This window comes from Scomber japonicus, chromosome 11 (genome assembly GCF_027409825.1).
Source record: "Scomber japonicus isolate fScoJap1 chromosome 11, fScoJap1.pri, whole genome shotgun sequence".
In the NCBI taxonomy this organism is placed as follows: domain Eukaryota; kingdom Metazoa; phylum Chordata; class Actinopteri; order Scombriformes; family Scombridae; genus Scomber; species Scomber japonicus.
This window is the reverse complement of record NC_070588.1, coordinates 16,336,213-16,355,986: the sequence shown is the minus strand read 5'-3', so window position 1 is coordinate 16,355,986 and position 19,774 is coordinate 16,336,213. Positions and strand designations below refer to the sequence as shown.

General features: G+C 39.9%; 1 protein-coding gene across 1 annotated transcript in view; it reads left to right on the top strand.

Moving 5' to 3' along the window:
* Positions 1-19,774, top strand: part of ubr3 (ubiquitin protein ligase E3 component n-recognin 3) — a 42,429-nt gene that overhangs the window by 5,059 nt on the left and 17,596 nt on the right. Inside the window, exons 9-29 of the mRNA XM_053328492.1 lie at positions 344-523; positions 1,551-1,684; positions 1,837-1,923; positions 2,008-2,073; positions 2,176-2,265; positions 2,369-2,497; positions 2,598-2,650; positions 2,767-2,900; positions 4,079-4,164; positions 4,597-4,738; positions 5,985-6,081; positions 7,142-7,283; positions 7,655-7,759; positions 7,849-8,019; positions 10,516-10,961; positions 12,093-12,181; positions 14,614-14,763; positions 15,683-15,816; positions 16,530-16,640; positions 16,776-16,976; positions 18,372-18,508. Of these exons, the coding sequence (XP_053184467.1) occupies positions 344-523; positions 1,551-1,684; positions 1,837-1,923; positions 2,008-2,073; positions 2,176-2,265; positions 2,369-2,497; positions 2,598-2,650; positions 2,767-2,900; positions 4,079-4,164; positions 4,597-4,738; positions 5,985-6,081; positions 7,142-7,283; positions 7,655-7,759; positions 7,849-8,019; positions 10,516-10,961; positions 12,093-12,181; positions 14,614-14,763; positions 15,683-15,816; positions 16,530-16,640; positions 16,776-16,976; positions 18,372-18,508 (2,884 nt within the window). The remainder of the gene's footprint in view (positions 1-343; positions 524-1,550; positions 1,685-1,836; positions 1,924-2,007; positions 2,074-2,175; positions 2,266-2,368; positions 2,498-2,597; positions 2,651-2,766; positions 2,901-4,078; positions 4,165-4,596; positions 4,739-5,984; positions 6,082-7,141; positions 7,284-7,654; positions 7,760-7,848; positions 8,020-10,515; positions 10,962-12,092; positions 12,182-14,613; positions 14,764-15,682; positions 15,817-16,529; positions 16,641-16,775; positions 16,977-18,371; positions 18,509-19,774) is intronic.

Here is a 19,774-nt window from a genome sequence, read left to right as displayed (position 1 = left end):
ACATGGAAGAAATTATATCAGGAGGTTTTTACGCTGCTGGATCACCATTAGCTTCATATATAAAGACTTGCCCTGTCTCATTTTCACTAATGCAATAATTTGAAACATGTTAATATTTTAATACACTGATGTTTCATCCATCTGGCTTTTCTCATTGTGCTGGTTTTAAGTGAAATAAGCTTCTATTTTTTATTTTTGAGTGCAGTCCTTTTTGTACTTTACCACTGCCATTATCAACACTCCATGAGCATGCAGGAGTTGTTCTTTTTAAATGAATGAGTGAATTGGTTGATGTCTTTCTCCACATATTTTTTATTCACTTTAAACCTTTTTTTTTCTTTAGATGAAGAGAACAGTCGCCATGTTGTGGTGAACTGCAGTGAGGCTCTGTTGAAGAACAACACTTACTGGCCATTAGTTAGTGACTTCATCAACATCCTCTCACACCAAAGTGTAGCAAAAAAGTTCCTGGAAGACCATTCATTGTTGATGCTGTGGATGAGCTTTGTATCGTTTTTCCAAGGTAAGTCATAGTCAAATGATAAAGCCACTGCACCTATATGCTGCTTCTATTGCCTGAGCAAGAAGAAGTGCTTCACAATGCCTCCCATTCATGCACTGATAGCAGGGGTTCAGTATTCTGGCCATCAAAGCCATTTGTGGCCCATGCTTTAAATGTAGAAGTAGATATTATATCTACAGAGGGACAAATACTCTTGGTGACCTGCTGTGTTTCCACCTTTGTTAAATCAGACTTGAAATTTTACAGCTGAGACAATTAGTCATAAAACATGTGTTGCTCTTGGATCCCACAGCATCTTGTGGTTGTACATATAACACACCCCATTGTTATTTATCTGTTCTTGATTAATAAGGCTGTACTTGCTCACTCGTACCCCACCGATTCAGATATGGCAGCCTGGTGATTTGATAACATCACCACACAGCTTAATGCTGCTGTCATTTATGATGGAAACTCCATGAGGTCAGACACAGTAATTTATTTAAATGATTGCTCTTGATTGTGCAGATTTTCAGTCAGACCTTATATACCTAGAGTATATGAAGTTACACAGAGGCTTATCTTATCTACTCTGTGGTAATAATAATGGCTGATGAAAAAGTGAGCTGCAGGCTGTACAGTATGAATCTTTGTCACTGAATTAGCATTGTGGTTAATGCCACTCGTTTGCGACGTGTCCTCCTCTCACAGCCCTATAAATAACACTCACCCTTGTACAGTGGGCTTCAGTATCCTCTTGCTGATGTTATGTGCAGTGTCACTGTTACATTTTATGCATGTCTGCAGCACAACTCTTGCTTAAAATTCTCCTGTTTTTTATGGAGATTAATCTGGCTTTTCCAAACAGATTTGGTAGATTTGTGTAGTGGTGTGAAGTGTAGGATAAAATAATCTACTAGTATGCTAACATGTTTATAGCCATTTTGATATTTGCATGGATTTTTTTTTCTTGTTTATATGAGTCTTAAGTAGCCATGTAACATGTGGTCATTGTCTAACCTTTAGAAATCATTTCCTGTTGTGATAGGTATGAACCTGAACAAGCGAGAGTTGAATGAACATGTGGAATTTGAGTCTCAGACATACTATGCAGCGTTTGCAGCAGAGCTTGAGGCCTGTGCACAACCCATGTGGGGTCTCTTAACACACTGCAAAGTCAAAGTAAGTCCTGTCTCTACTATCACACACAGCTCCTGTGTGCATCCTTGGTGATCTTGAAGGATTAATGGAACATGCTGCTTACACATCCAGTGCTACATGCACTTACTGTATAACCTCATGAATCTTTAACATGTTAAATTGTCTGTGTGCAGGAGACACAGGAATATACTAAGACTGTGGTACGCTACTGCTTGGAGACTCTTCAGATCTGGTTTGATGCCATTGGCTTCATTGATGAGGTAAATTTAAAAAGACAAGTCACTTTTATTTATAAGCAAAGCTTTTACTTCCCATGTTTCTCATGCCTTGCATATCTCTCACAGCCTGCCCCAAATCAAGTGACATTTCACCTGCCTCTGCATCGCTACTATGCCATGTTCCTCAGTAAGGTATGCCAGAAGCTCCCATCTCTTAATCTCTTAAGACAAAAACATGCAAGAATACACTGCAGTCATATGTGAAAAGCTCATTTTTTGGTTGTAAATTCTCAGGCTGTGAAGTGCCAAGGCTTGGACCTGGACAGCCTCCTGCCTGACCAAGAGATGCTGATGAAGATCATGGTGCATCCACTCCAAATTCAGGTATAGCGTCCAAGGACTGTAAGCAGATTCAGTGTTTATATTCATGTATGCATCCCCTCCAGGTCTGCAGCCACATGCTAATTGATACTTTGTATTGCTGCAGGCATGTCTGTCAGAGATCCATAGCAACATGTGGGTCAGAAATGGTCTTCAGATCAAGGGACAAGCTATGACCTACGTGCAGTCACACTTCTGTAACTCCATGATTGACCCAGACATCTATCTGCTCCAGGTTAGCATTGCCCACTATCAATATCATCAACTGTAGTTGTGTTATTTCCTTTTTTGGGTCCTATTTATTCTGAATTCCTCTTTCTGTATGCATATTACAGGTTTGTGCATCAAGACTTGATCCTGACTACTTTATCTCAAGTGTTTTTGAGAGGTAAGCTCCAACTCGCTCGTGCATATGGGAATTCATATTGTCCTACGACTTAATGCATTTACGATTCAGCACAGCTTAGTGGTATTGTATTTTACATATTATCTTCTCTCACACAGGTTCAAAGTGGTTGACCTGCTGACCATGGCATCTCAGCATCAGAACGCTGTGTTAGACTCTGAGCAGGAGAGACCGATGCTAGAAGGAGCGCTGACCTTTCTGGTCATACTGACGAGCCTTCGCATTCATTTGGGTAAGTGGTACGACAGTGAATGCACACGGTGTACAGAGAGTAAGAAAAAAACAAATCTTAGAAAAACAATAAAATGGTAAAACAGTAAATTTCTGTTTCACAAAGCTCATAATGTATTTGCTGTCTAGTCAGGATCAGACTACACAATATTTTTGTCTTTCACAAAGGTCACTGTCAGAGTAGTCAGTCGTAGTGTCATAAATTCTTGCTGCGTCTTGGTTGGGAAACTTGGCAACACCACAAGTATGACTCTGAGCAGTCATTGTTCAAGATGATTGCAGTTATAACTGAAAAGCTATATAGTATTCAAGAAAACGGTGATGATCGATGGCAGGTTTCACTGCCTAAATCAACCTGTGGAGGAAGCAAGTCTCTTTCTGCTGTCTTCAACACTAAGCGTGGCTCAGCTCAGCAGCTGGACCACTTTGACTGTCTGTGTCCCTGTATACATATACACCAGAGAGCACACTGTCATCCTATTGGTCAACATCGTAGAAGATGTTAAACTAGGCAGAAAAATACTAAAAAATCTGACAAGCTAGACTTCTTGTTGGAAACTTCTTGTTGCCACATCGCTGTTCTTCGATAATGTCACAATATATGCCCGTTGGTCGTTTCCAACATTGATAATCGGGCCTGATGCTGGAAATTTGTTGGCAATGACAAAATCATGTCAAAATCAGACTTTGGGATTTCTGATCCCAGCATAAGGTGCTCATACACCCCATGGTCATTGAGAAGCCTGAGTATATCAATATCCTTTTTGTGTCTCTTGGAGTTATTATTGGTGAGGGTGCATTTTTAGTCACTGTTTCTGTTTTCTAGTGCAGTTTTTAATGCAAGTGGCGTTTTTTCTTTTTAGACTTCTCCTTTGACACGTTACATAATTTTCTGACTGATGAACCAGCATTAATGTTAATTCTTGGAGGTTTTCTGGCTAATGTGTTCTAGTTGAGAAAGAAACCTCACTCCATATAATTGTGTTTCAAAAGACATAGTGGACTGTGTCTTTTTGCTTCACATCACTCTTGACTATTAACAAGCTAACTCGTTAGTTTAAATTACTGACAGCTGGTGGATGGTGAATAATAGTCAGAATCTTCCAGTTAAAATTTCAAGTAAAAAATCAAATCTTTTTCAGTTTGTCCTCATGTTTGACTTTTCTCTCTCGTTTACAGGGATGACAGATGACGAGATCCTGCGGGCTGAGATGGTCTCCCAGTTGTGCATGAACGACCGTACACACAGCGCACTGTTAGACCTTGTATCCTTCAATACTCAACAAATACTTTAAAAGAGCATCTACCTCCAGTCCATCAGAATCACAATCTGTTTATTATTATTATGATATATGTATATTATAATGACATAGACAAACTAGTACTAGAATAGTAATAATAGTAATAGTTTGAAATAGGATACAAACCTTGAAATGAAACATGGACTCTACTAATTAAATGTGGACTGTGCAACAGACAAAGAAATGAAGTGTATGAGATATATGAAAGTGACAAGTCCAAAAATTAAATGTGACATGTGCAATAAATAATTAAATTATGTAGCAGTGGAGTTTGAATGCAATATACAACATAAAGTTTAGCTTGACAACAGACCAGTTCAGCTATTTAGTCAGGAAACAGCTTCTGGAAAGAAGACACTGTTCCCATCTTTTTTTCCCTTAAGAACGTTTTCTTAGATTCCAGAGAATCCCAACCCAAAGAGTGGCATTGTACCAGGGAGCTGTAGTTTTGAGGAGATGCTCTCTGCTGTGGCGGACTTCAAAGCACCAGTGTTTGAGCCAGGAGGTTCCATGCAGCAGGGAATGTACACACCTAAAGGTAGGATGATTATGATGAAGTTGAACGATTTACTAATTGAACCACTGTAATAAGTAACCTTTATGAGAATTGCAGTGGGGGATGTCACAGCATTGTTGAATGTTTAATTAGCACAAAACTGTCCATGTGTGGAAGTGAAACAAGATACTTGTTAGGTGTTATGAGACTTTATGCTCCCATGTAGTCTGAGGTATGAGTGTATCAGGCAGGTCAGGTAAATTAGAATTGCGCTGGAAAGCCTGTTAGTGTAGAGTGCTGAAAATGCTGTGGTTTAAAGTCCTCAGCCAGCCTCAACAACCTATTGTAAATTCTCAGGCTTCATCATGTGTTCAAAACCACAATTAACTTGTTTGTCAGGTGAAATTCAGCAAGGATTCATGTTTTTCACTAGAGGCTGACGCAGAACTTCTGCCTACTGCCCTCATTTGGCCAGTAGCAGTCTTAGCAGTGATGAGAACTGCAATTTGCTTTGGCTTTCCAAATTGAGGAAAAAAAAAAATCAAATGTATTTCAAAAAGAAATATTGTGTCATTTAGTATCAAGGAAATCACTGGACTTCAGCTTTAAAAAAAATATTATCCCAACATCAACAATGTTGTATTTGCTAATTCATGCCCTACAACGCATCATAAAAATATTAACTTTTGAGCTGGGTGATGTGTGTTGCCATTTGTGTATTTTCATGATGAGTCTCAAGTTTTGTTAACATTTTAAATATAATAATTGAGTCCACAGCACATTTGTGAAACAATTGTGTGGTGTGTATAAAGGTTAGAGGAATGGGCCTAAATGTCTCCAATACACTGATCTCCAATACCAGGACAATGTATTTTAATACTATGTAATATTTGTGTGTGTTTAACATTATGCAACAGATTAGAATCTTTATTGTTAAGTAGTCATCAGTGCATTACTCATATTGAATAAGTATGGCACATTTTTATAGATTACTTTTACAACTGGCTTGGACAGAACACATTTGTTTCTTTAAAGCCAACCTCTAATATATTGTATATCAAACTACTTACTTTATATTATAATTTGTGGGTAGAGATCTAAAAAAAGTGAGTATAAGTCTTGAAAAGGCTGAAAGTCTAGAGCATTATGTTGTGTCATTAGTCCTCATCAGGCCACTTGGGGGCAGGCTTACACCACTTACACAGAGAAGACGAAAACAGGAAAAAATAGAATCAGTGTCACTTTATACCAGCTGTTACAAAGCAGATTTGTCCCTTTTCTCAACTAGCGGAGGTGTGGGAGAAGGAGTTTGACCCCATCATGGTTGTTCTGAGAACAGTCTATCGGCGTGACGTTCAGTCAGCAATGGACAGATACTCAGCATTGTAAGTTAACCACGTTGCCTTAATTTCCCCAAATAAATTGTTTATTGATATAATTTGAAATGAACAGTGGTTTACAATTATAGTTTGTACCCTAGTAGTCAAATATTGCTGTCTTTATCTGCACTTCGCCTTGCACTTTTTGCTGGAGGATTCATGTGCAGTTGTCCCCAACAAAGCTGACCTGCATTATGCTCTGTTCAGTGTCGTAAGGTCAGCTCTCTCTCACCTGCTCATGAGGGGATGTGATAAGAAAGGTCAGGTCTACCAGGTGCTAGAATTGGTTTCAATTAGATAGCTGTCGAGGAAAATCAATATTTCAGGCTAAATTGTTATAGAATTGAGGAAATCTGTCTTGTTTGATTGCGGTACAGACGTCTCCCAAGACAAACATGTCAGTGGAGGTAAAGGGGATACCTTGGGGTTAATTTTCTTTTACGGTTACTGGAACAGGTGAAGATGCTAATTATACCTCAGTGAGTGCCCCTGTGTTTAAAATGGTTGTTGGGAAGATAACCTTTTTATAATGGGGGTTTAGGCCTTTTTTGGTGCAGCTATAATTGGAAGTATGGATAGATAACTGATGGTTAGTCGTACCTCTCTTAGACACAGTATATGTTTCTTCTAGGCTAGTTTTTGATGTTCCAAACCACAACAAACTGAGCCATATTTCTCCTTGAAACATATTGAAGCTGTCATTGCCACCTTCAGAGTCTGATACCAGACTTATGTTGCACGTTCACACAGTTTGAAAATGATGGATTGCCTGTCAGACTGGCCCTGGTTTATATAACAATGATCCCATCATCACTAATAGAGTGAGGGACCCATGGGCTCTTCTGTTGCATAGACTAAAAGGTTTTGCACAGTGTATTACTCTGAACAATGTTCGGTATCACATCATCAGACCCTTATTTCCCTCATCATCTTGCTTTATGTGGAAATACGACCTTCTGTTGCATGTGATCTAACATATGCCATTATGGATGTGGTAATAACTGTGCTGTCTGTTGCTAATTGTTCTTCTGTTATTTCCTCTCTTGTGAATGATTATGTCACCTAGTTTAAAACAGTCTGGCATTCACACCGGCAACCCGTGGCCACCTTACAAGGAGAGGACTCCTCTGCACCCATGCTATAAAGGCCTAATCAAGCTGTTGCACTGCAAGACTCTGCATATTGTGATATTCACTCTCCTTTACAAGGTGAGCCCTTCAGCAGTGATTCATACAGTATAATAGCGCTGCCCTTGCATCTCAATTTTCACCTTGAGCTAAACCAGAAGTGCTTTTTTCATATTTAATTGGTGCATCAGTATTATAACTTGGCTATTAATTGGTGCTGACATGTTAATAGATACTGGGACAATACAGGAATGACAACATGTAGAAAATGCAGCACAAAACAGACCTCATAGTATTGATGAGACATTAGAAAACATTAATATGGTTGGTGTCAGTAATAAGAGAGATAATTTTCTGTACCATGGAGTTACAATACATAAAATACAAATATTGTTTAATATTACTTGCAAAATTGTATCTCCAGTGTAAATTAATAGTTTGATATGTTCTAGATATGGATGGATCATCAGAACATGTCTGAGCATGTGCTCTGTATGGTGCTGTACCTGATCGAGCTTGGCTTGGATAACCAGGTTCAAGACAACAAGGAGGATGAGGTGAGATATGAGGGCTGAGAGTCAACCAGTTTTCTCACGATTTGGAATGCAAACGAGTGTCCAACACAGTTTGTGTCTTGTGCTTCCAGGAGCCTTGCATCGAGGAGCACTGTCATGACAGCTGGTTCCCTGGCACTAACCTCCTCTCCAACCTCCACCATGTCATCAACTTTGTGAGGGTTCGGGTTCCTGAGACGGCTCCTGAAGTGAAGAGAGACCCCCCTCCCAGTACTAGCGCTGAAGCTTCATCTTATGGCCAGGTAAATGAAAGCTCTGAGCTGAATTGAAGTGCTGTTAATTACAGTGCATTATCACTGTAAGCAAAATAAATGAAAATAACGAACTTGTAGTCAGATTGTTAATGATTGTTTGGTAAATCAGCAGCTGGAAGAGAAAACTGAAACAGGAAAATTCACGAGACCCCGATTTTTTTTTTTTTTTTTTTTTTCCCCAGAGCATGTTCACATTAGAGCCAAAAGGCCAATGATTAATGGGACTGTGTTCATCAAGTGGCCAGAAACATGATATGATGGGATGTTATTGTTGCTGTTTGCTGGATAGTTAGTAGTAGTTGTCTGCTAACAGGTTAGCATTAATGCTTGCTGTCAATTTTGCTTTGGGTCTTTTGGCCCTGCCTTTTTAGTGCTCAAAGATTTCATAATGCAGCTTTAAAGAGCAAGTTAACATCAGACTAAAAAGAAGTAATTCAATGGTTTTGCTGATTAAGAGTTGCCTGTTCTACTTCTGACCACTGCTGTATGGGTGTGGTCTTAAGTGTGCTCTGTTGAGCCTGTAACCTTGTTCCTGGAGTACACCTCTAATCACTGCCGCAACGTCAGGATTTAAACCACTGGAGGTCAACAAAAATACGATTTTCAGGTGGTTTTACGATACTCAATAATTCCCTTTCTTACCATCTACAGTGTTTCCCACACATAGACTAATTCGTGGCGGTGCGCCACAGATTCAACACCGGCCGCCACATAATTGCGTTTCGTTATTAATTATTTTTTTAACGCTAATTAAAAGATACGCATCGTATTCGTTAAACTGCATTTCCTTTCTCTGCTCTCTGTCACTCACACGTCTCTCTCACATAGCTCACACACAGTCCCCCCCCCCCCCGGTCGGCCAGTTTACCGAAACCAACCCCCCCCCCCCCACCCCATCGGTCAGTTTACCGAAACCAAACCCCCCCCCCCCCCTGTCGGTCGCAGGCCTACCACCACACATTGCCTTCAGATCTGTGGGAAACACTGATCTACCAATTAAAATGGCTTCTCTTTGCATGCCAAGGCATGTTGTGAACAATTGACGCATATGTGGATCAGACATCGACAGATCAAAATGTTTACTTTACTTATCAGATATATATACGTGTCTTTTCAAAAGCTGCTCTCAGGTTCAGCATTCATATTTCAACAATTCTTAGATGGATTCCCTTGAAAATTGGTGCGGACATCCTCGGTCACCAGATTATAAATCCCAGTGATTTTGGTGCCCCCTTTTAGTTTTTGATCTTATCTGCTTTTAGGAAAAACATCCAACACCGAAGTTCGGGACAGGATATCTCTATTTTTATTTAATTTTATTTGAATTTCCATCACACCCTTTTTTTTTTAAATCTAACATTTAGCATGCAATGTTTTTTCCACATTTTCTGCACAGGCCCTATTTCAGATCTTACATTGTTTGTTTGGTACCTTCATGTTCCTTTTTCTTCATGTTCTTCTTTCTACGTTATTATTGTTCATTTTGCTGCACTTGCTCCACAGAATTCCAGGCGTCTTTCAGGGAATTGGAGAGAGGTAGCTGTTTGCACCCATTTATATAAAGAGGTTGATGGTTTTGATGCCATTTGCAGCTGCGTTTGTGTCCTTTATTCCATGAAAGAATCTCTTTGCACATGTTTGTTTTGTACATTTGAAAGGAGGTCTGTCTTGGTGTGTGATGGTGTGTGTGTATAATGCTGTGCTTCAGCAGTTCTCCTCCCTCTTGACTGCTGAAACTAATTATGTGTGTAATGCAGGTTTGGGTAAACGCTTTTTAACTGCATGTCAGTGTGATTGATGTTGCCTTGACTGGGCAATATGATGTATGTTTATTTAACAGTGCAGCTCAGGTCCATGTTGTCAGGTCAGGTCACGGCAATCCTTCAGATAGCTTGCGTGATTTTACATTAGGATGATTTGAATTTTCCCCGCTATCAGCAAAGGTGTTTGTGAAACGTTGGCTGAAATTTTATAATAGACATTTAATTTGACTTTTATGTGTGTTGTGCCTGTCTGACTATGGTAATGAAGCTCCCTTCCAATCCATCAAAGTCCATCAGTTTATTAGTGGTGTAATTTTAGGAGATGTTATTTTTGCTCAAAGACAGATTTGCCAAAGCTCCTCAATGCAGGTGGAACTGGGAGGGATGTTCGTCACACAGGCTACTCTTGTCGCTCTACAAGCATATTTTGCTGATATGTGTGTGTGAGCTTGATACTTGGAACATTATGTGCTGTGAGGAACTCATTTGGTATGAGTGTGACATCATTTATTGATGTACCACATGTGTTTACAGTGAGTTCATATAGCTTTAATCATACAGCATGTCATAAACACTGCCACACATACAGGTTGGATCATCCTTAAAAAAACAAATGTTATGGTGTTTTAATGTTCCACATAAAAATGTTCACCTATAATTGTTTTATTTGTAAATAAATACATAATTAAAATTATTATTTTTTTTTTCTGTGCTGTCTTAGAACCTGCGTGAAGCTCAGGTATTCAGCCTTGTGGCAGAGCGCAGGAGGAAGTTCCAGGAGATCATCAACCGCAGCAACACTGAAGCCGCCCAGGTTGTCAGGCCCAAGAGCTCCTCAACACGCTGGGTACCACCAGGCACACCCCCCCAGTTGGTGACGGAGATCCTGGAGATCCGAGAGAGCATGCTGTCCCTCCTCATTAAGCTCCACCAGAAGTTGTCGTCCAAGCAGAACTCGCTGTCGTCATCCTGGCTAGATGATATGGACACGAGCCGTCATGCTCATGGTGACGGCATCACAGCCATTGAACGCATCCTCACCAAGGCGGCCACACGTAGCTGCCAAATCAGGCGTAGCATTCAGGACATTTGTGGAAAGGTGTGTCCTCCAGTGCCACCAAAGAAGAACAGTCCCACAGACAAGAAAACCATGGATAAAGAAGAGAGGTAGCATACCGATGATTCTTTTATTTACCATAATGGATTTACATTTGTTTGACTCCATGCTGTTTATTCAGTGCTGCTTGTTATCTGTTTGAAATGGGTGCACTTTGATATTGTGTCCATCTGAAAAGGGATGTTAAACCAAAAGACACTGAGGGTAGTCAGTCTACTTTTCTTTTACATAATCACTGCATGTTAATCATTATCATTTATTGTGTTCATTTATTGTAATTTTCATACTTGATCATTCTGCTAATTATTGAATCATTTTCACCATAGAATGCCAGATTATTGCTAAACATGCCTGGTCAGCACGTCTTCAAATTGCAAATTTTGTCCAACCAACATTCAATTTGCAATGATACAAAACAGCAATAAGCAGAAATGTGAGAAACTGGTGGCTCGTGTCTCCTATTTCCCTCCTGTAATGATGATGGAATGGGCTATAATCACTTGATAATGGCCTGCTTTTGGGGTTGGCTTCACCCCACAGACGAAGGAAAAGGTAGAATCTCTCCCATTCACATGAAGTAGAGCTGTCAGGCAGCAATGCAGTCAGCACAATAAGAAGTGAGAAGCTGTTGCCCATTACTCAGGCTGGTTGTCGACACCCTGAATCCATCAGCAAAAATTATTGAGCTTGGACGCTCCTGTCAGTATTTGTTTATGCCCTCTTATTAGGGGCTTAATTCACAGTCAGCTCTGCACCCTGTGGGTCTCCAGAGTGGGACTCAACCCATTAGTTCAATAATCAACCTTTCCAACTTTGATAACATAGCCTTGTTGAAATCAAACACCTGCTGTGTGTGTAACAGTAGTCCTTGCTACATAGAAGATGACTGTAGATGATCAAGTGAAACATACCCTGAACATAAGTACGTGCTTATTCTCAGAGTACTGTAATTTGTGAAGTGTGAGGGTAGTGATTCATTCTCTTAAGGAGAGGAAGTGGTTGTCGAGAACTATTATCAGGAGGAGTTCATGTTTTCAGTGTATAAAATCTCTGTTTCACTAACAGAGGGTGTCTTTTCTTATGGACCCAATATAATTAGCTAAATACAGCCTCACTGGTAGAATTAAAATAACTTGTGCATATTCACTGAATTGTATTTGACTCATTGTTCTTTCTTTCAGACGTCAGCGGGCTAGAGAGAGGCAGCAGAAGCTGCTTGCTGAATTTGCTTCCAGGCAGAAGAGTTTCATGGAAACTGCCATGGATGTTGGTAAGAAGAGTTCAGCTTACCTTTTCTGTTGAAGTGTTGCTCGAAGTCACAGAACCCACCTCCTAAAAACTGTTAGCAAAGAATTAGCCTCCCGTCATGGCAGGAACAGGCGTGGGCCAGAGTATATGTGCTAACACCATGTTTACTTGGCATATTTACTGTAATAGTTTTAAATCATAGTCCAGTATTCAGTCTACTGTAATTTTAATGCTACACAGCTCAACAGGCCAGCCAAGAATAGTGAATGCATTCTTTACTGAGTTGCTGACTCCTGCTGTTAAAACATTCATAGTCAGGTGAGGTGTGCAGCGGAGGTTCTTAACACATTCACTTACATTTTTCATTTGTTTCTAGTTTAGTGAGTTTGAAAATAACATGCATTGTGTAACATCACAAATTGTGAAGCAGAGTGCTACATGATCCTATATGTCTCAGACCATATAAATAATGGTCTGATCAGAAATATTAGTACCAAACTCATATTAACACATTTAGTTTGAAGGACATCCTGCTACTGTAGTATTTGAAGAAAAGAGCTGAAGGCTGAAATAAACTCATCATAGCTATTCCTTTTTTCACTGGGGCAAGGTGACATGAGTCCGTGCTCATGGTCTCCGCAGGCCTGTTAGGGGAAATTGAGAGGAGAGTGCTCCTGTGGGAGTGTGGGTGGCTGTTGGCTGAGGGCACATAGGATCAAAGCACTAATAGTGGGCTGGACTCCCATGGCCCACCCTGACAAAGCATGGTTAGTGGATGAATAATGGCTGCTGTGATCAGACCGACCGTTCTGGCAGGACTGTATTCTGACCCCTTTCTGCACACTTCTTACTGAGCAGTAACATCATTTGCTTTACTTCAAGCTCACTGTTGTGTTTGCATCACCTGCTCCAAGGACTTAAGTGGGATGGGGATATATTTAAATCCAATGAATGCAATGCAGGCTGTTTTGTAGATATCTTTGCTTATCACTGAATATAACATCTGGTGTTATTTTCTTCAGGATGTGTAACATATTTGAGGCGCTATTCTCAAGTCTGCCTCTCCTACAGAGGTTTCTGTCAAATATTGGCTCAATGATCTGTGAAAATTTCAATTCATTATCCTGAAGCACTATCTCAAAGGGAGGTGAACTTTCGGTTTGGTCTCATTCAAGTGAGTTATAATCAGAACCTCTTTTCCTGTGTTAACCTTGATGTACGTCTCACCACACATGTGGCTGTTGGGGGAAAAAAGTTTACAATAGGTGGGGAAACCTCGATCTTGATTTTGTTAATCATTAATGCTTGAATATTCTTTTTGAAGTTTAAAGGTCAATTTAATCAGATTACTAATTTCATATTTTCTGACTTGCTTCCAGTTATTTTTTATCTTGAAGATAGTCTGATAGTCTTTTTTTCTCCATTTCATGAGATATGTCTGATATTTCTGCTTCTATCCATATACAAGTTGAATGCAGTTTGTTGTTTTATTCACTGCAATGTCTCAAAGACACATGTCAAAACCTGAACACGAATCCTGTCTTCAGTGCTACATAAAGGTTAACCAGACCGTAATGCACGAATCAAACCTTTCAATCAGTTTCCGTTCTTTACTTCAGTTTGTGTGTCCTTGTAGTGTTACCGTGTGTGTGTGTGTGTGTGTGTGTGTGTGTGTATGTGTACATGTACGTGTGTGTACGTGTGTGTACGGCTCTGAGGTGGCCTGAGGCTAAAGCTGCAGCGTTGACATGTAATGCAAACATCTTTCATTTTCCCGGGAACACGGTGACCTTTCCTAAGAACATATACTTCCAAAGAGCAATAAATCAATTTCCAACACAGGTTGACATTTCTCCACAACATTTACTACTCAAATTGAAGTTCTTAACATTTAAAACTTAATATCCCATCAGTAATTCATTTCTAGTGCTGTGCCACTCACAAATTTAGAGGTAGTAGAGAATGACAGTCAAATTTTGGCCGTATATCTTCATTCTGCTTTGCTTAAGACTTGCAAGGAATTATCAAATACACCAGAACATCAAAATCAGAAGTTGGTTATTTTCTTTATAGTGATTTTATTGTTATGGTTACTTCATTATTTTGCTGCGTAAGAGAGTATTTATGCTTGAGTGGGAGCAGCAATGTCCCCTCCTTATTGATTGTTACCTCAGTTTTTGGTCTGCGTAAAGGAAAGCCTGTCATACCGCAGTACCTCCCAGTGTTTTTGTTTGTCACACAGTTGGAAGCTTTTTGCTTACCCACAGGGGACAATAACACTGACATTTGTAATTGTTCCTAAAAGTCTATTTTTCCTGGTTTTATTATTAATGTCAGCTGTTGTATTCCCCATAGTTATGATTTTGTGTTTATATCAGCATGATTGTGTGAAAGTACTTGGAAGAAAGCTGTTGTATACTTAGGTTTAATATTCTTTCTTCTTTTTTGCACCAGAATCTCCGGACACGGAGGCAGCCATGGACCTTGGACCATCTGAAGTGATGGAGTCTGAGGTTCTTTATGACTGTGTGATCTGTGGTCAGAGTGGACCCTCCACCGAGGACAGACCCACTGGCCTGGTAGTTCTCCTCCAGGCCTCCTCAGGTACTGCATTTCTAAACCCCCCCCCCCCCCCCCCTCATTTCCAGATGAGGGTTCAAAGGAATGATTTGTGTATCTTAATCGTGTAGTTTGCAGTTTTAAACAACCAATAAACGTGCCAATTTCCCTATTCATAATATATATAGCAGTCAGCCTTTTATTCCACCAAATTGAAAGTTTTAGTTGTCAGTTAACTATTGTTTTAATTAGCTCATTATTATTCATGTTGATCTCTCGGCTCACTTCTACATCGAACCAAATGTTTATTTTTTTATTTTTGTCGACAGTGGAGGATCACTCTCACATTAATGGCATGTTTGATTAGTCATTTATCACACTGTAAAACAGTTCAGAAGACTCTGACCTCAGTGTCAAATAACTTCTCATAAAATCTATTACCAGTGACCCACAGTGGGTCCATAGGAGTGTACAATGACATTGTCCTTTTTGGTGAGAAGAAATCATTAACGTTTAAAGCTGTACACTTTACTTGTGTGACGTCATTGCTGTTGATGCATATTTAATTCATCAACAGAAAGTTAATTGCCATCTAATGTAATTATCAATTAATAAAGTTATTTGTCAAGCATAATGACAAACCTTTGCTTGATCCAGCTGCTCAAATAGTCACAAATATTTGTTACATTACTGTAAATTGAAAATGTGAGTTTTGGACTTTGGGTCTGGAAAAAAAAGGAATTTATAGCTGTGACTGTGGGAAATTATTCTGGACATTATTCACTGTTTTATCATTGTAGTTTAAATAATTAGTTAATTGAAAAACTAATCAACACAGATCGTATAAATAATCTTCAATTGAAGTGCTTAGACAGTAGAGACTCTGACCGCAATCTCAATCCTGGACTTTTTAATGAAATTGCTGAATAAATTACATAAACTGACTGCTGTGATTGTCTTTCAGTTCTGGGGCATCGCTGCAAAAACAAAGAGGCTAAGAAGCTACCGACTAGTGATGAAGAGCATATATACCCTGCAGACACGTGTGGAGTGGCTCATGATGTCAGGCTCACCCTCATGCAACAGTTCTTCAAAGATGTAAGTGACTCAGAAACTACTGCTGGCTTTACAGAGGAGAAGAGAAGGCTGAAAGCACTTATAAAACCATTAAGAATATGATTGTGTAAAATAACAGCTTTCTTTAGTTATTTAGCTGTTTCTTGGCATTTAGTTTATATACTTTGCAGCAAAGCAAGCATTTATGAAGTCCTTAAGAACTTGTAGAGTGTTGAAGAATTTATGTCTTAAATGTTTGTGGTAGTCACATTTATTGGCCAGTTAATGGGTGTCATAATTTTTAAGACACAACGTTGTGCAACACGTAGCAAAACAAATGGACATGGCAGTGGGCAGCGTGCCCAGTTAATATTCAAAAATATTCACTCAAAATGAAAACCAAAACACTTGAACATTGGCTTTGGTCCAGCTACTTCTGTGTATTTGCTTGCCTCCAGCTTAATTCTAAACCAACAGTGTTAACATGAGTTGAATCGGTCAAATAAAAAAAGCGGGTTGGTCATTAGTGCAGGCTAGTTGTCAGTTAAAGGATGGTTTTAATTTGACAAAGAAGAATGACGAACTGGGTTGTGTTTTACTTTTTTGTAGGCCTTATGTGCAGTTTATAGATTCAAACATGAAAAAATCTAATAATATATCAGCACCACAGAATAAACCAAGGGGCCAGAAGGTTGATTGCCTGAAGACATGTACATAGCTCTATTGATGTGATTTTTCTCCTGTGAATTCTGCAGAGCTCTTGTCTGCAGTCTGTGTCAATAGGTTGGGATGGGGGTGTCTATGTCCAGACCTGCGGACACACTTTGCATATAGATTGCCACAAGTCATACATGGAGTCTCTGAGGGTAAGGAAACCTTGACCTAATGAAACAATTAGCTTAATTGTTTAGTTGATTGACAGAAAATTCATCAATGACAATTTTTACAGTTTTGAGTTCAGATCCAATTGAAACTTTTATGTTTTTTTTATTTGTTTCCAGAATGACCAGGTCCTGCAGGGTTTCTCTGTTGACAAGGGTGAATTTACGTGCCCACTGTGTCGGCAGTTTGCCAATAGTGTCCTTCCTTGTCGCCCCGGGCGGGGCACAGAGGCGGGTACATGGCACACACCCACAAACAAGAAGACGCGTGTGCTTGTAAAGGAGGTGGAAGATCTTCAAGAGAAACTTGGCCTTTTCCCAGTAAGTTTTACAGTAAGGCAATGACTTCATAACTGCTAGCATCCTGTGTTGTTCCACATCTGTTCTCTAAACATACTGTCAACTCATTACTGGCTGATGGTTACACAGTAATCAGGATTTCTAAAAAACAATCGGCTTACTCCAAATTGTAGGGCGTGTTTACCTTTGATGGTTCTCTGGTTAGTTCAGTTTCATCAAGCACCTGCCACCCTGAAAGTGTCCGTTTCTACTAGGTCCTGAGTCTGCCACGCTCACTGTGATGTACATAGATTGGCAGTTTTTTTCATGCAGCACAAATGTTGGTCTGCTCTCATTGTGATCAGAGTTCCCACAATTGCATGGTAATGTAATTGTAAATGCAGGCTGATCCAAATCTTTTGACATTACTATGCTACTTTAACCAAGAAAGTTTCAATCCTCTATAAGCGGCTGTTCGTACCGCTTTGAAATTATTTGAAAACAACTGGCTGCATCAAAACACATCGAAGAATTTAAAACCCTGCAGCACGCCCTGCAAAAGCACTGGTTTGGTCTTTTAACAGACGACCTACAAAGTCAGTCTAAATTGGTTTTTGGACCTCAAACAATAGGATTTTAGGCCTGAAATTGGAAAAAACACCAAAGTACTCTTTGTGGCAGAAGATTATGTCTTTCAGTTGACATGCTGTTCTTACAGCCATCTAAAAACAGATTCAGGAAAAAAGGCTGCAAACTTAACAGCTAGAATCTGTCTATTGGATTGATGTTTTTAAATGCATTTTTTAAAATAGAAATGCCAAAGAACAGTTTAGTATTGATGTGGCTTCTGTGTTCTCTGCATCTTAGCAAGTTGGATATCATAAAAAATAGCAACTATTTCAATCTTGGTTGGTCATTGATGTTTGTAAACATGTAATTATGGTGTTCCTGTGTGTTTTCTGAAGCATGCTCTCAAGAGGAAAATTTAACCAAGAAAAATTCTAGCTTTCTAGCTTTTTAAGTATGAAAGGGGAAAAACACAAGTATGGTCCCACAGTCACTGTAGTCACTGGTAGATGATAACCGAAAGGTGAGTTCTGTCCGTGTTTGGAGAAACACAGAAAATAATGATCCATCTGACAGGCCTCACTGTGAAAATGAGCTGCTACCTTCTAACTGACAGTTTGAAGCTCCAAACTGTATGAACTTTGGCTTTTTAAGTTATTTTAATGCATGAATGAGGATTCTGCTAAGTATGTCTACAGATGAATGCTCTTTCATCTCTGTTAAAAACTATATATTATTGGCTTTTTTGTAAACACCTTCTGTTTAATTCCCTAATCAGTCTCTATTGGCTTTTATTTGAACTTTCTGCAGGTGTCTGGACTTGATTGTATGTTACAGAAATAATTTTGACTTTTGTTCTTGTTTTCTTAGGCGGTGTCCAACTTGACTAAAGAGATGGAGTTGGTAATCAAAGACATCAAGAACACCACCCAGAAGAAATACATGGACTACGGCAAGAACCCCGGCTCCCCTGACAACGACTTCCTCTTCATGTACTCAGTGGCACGGTAAGAGAGTCACAGCAGGAGTAGACACAACAGAGCTGCTAGAACCTTCCTGCACTTTATATAATTCACAACCTCTTATTCTTGGAAATGATTACAGGGCATCATCTTGGTGGTAGGGGTGTGCTCTGCTACCATACTGCTTAGCCTCCTTGGGAAAACTCCAGCAAACTGTCATATCTCATATTCAGAAGGAGCAATATGAATTGTTTTATGACTGTGAGACTGTTCACCAAATCTTTAGTCTTGTAAGGGTGGAGGGTTCTTGAGAGTTTGCGCATGCAGTCTGTGTTTGTTTTACCGATCAGGATTGTGCTTTGTCGCTGATAATGTTTGTTCATGGCTCTGATGTCACTCACACAAAGCTCTTGTTTGTAGCAGTTTTCAGCAAAGTGTAAAGCAGCCAGGTTGATAGTAAGCACTTCTGAGCACCTCTGGTCCACTGAATCTCCCCCTTTGACTTGGGAGTAAGTTGCTGCCCCACAAGAGGTGTTTTTAGTAGTTCGACAGGCAGATTGGTACAGACACTTGTGGTCAAGCAGTAACGGAGCCTGACATTAGCCCAAACATGCTGGAAGGATTTTATATTCAGTTTGGCCTCGGATGACCTGAGGATCCCAAAGGGGGAGCTGGAGGACATAACTGTGGAAATGAATGTCCTGGCTACGTTATTTAGCCTTCTGCTACCATGATCCTGGTTGGGGGGGCAGTGGCTAGAAATGGATGGGTTGAAATAAATGCAAATATATTCATTTAATTCAGTGTCCTTCTAGCCCATCAGTAGTCATGTTGATGCACGTATTTTTGTCATTTAAAGTACTTCCCCGCTTTTTCCTATTCCTATAGAACCAAGTCGTTGATCATTAGTGTGACGGCTTGGTCGTGTTGGGTTATCTCTAATGGAGTCTTTGCAGCTACTGACCTCTGTGACTGCAGCTCTCGAACATGGAGGTCTTCGTTCTGCATCGCCTCACACATTTTTACACACATGGACACACCACTGACTGTGGAAACCAGTGAAAGGGAAGACCAGCCTGCTCTTCCGCTTGTCTGTTAATGGCAACTCCTCACCTTGAATAACAAAAGAAGGCTAGCCTCTCTTCAGCGTCAGAAACTTACTTTAATTTTTTTTACTCCTGAAAGCCCCCCCCCCCCCCCCGAAATTAAACTGAAATTCAATACCGCAGTCGTTGCATGGCACTTGCACCAAATATATGGATTTCTTTCCCTTGTTTCCAAGTTGCTCAGGGAGCTGTGAAAGTGTATTTG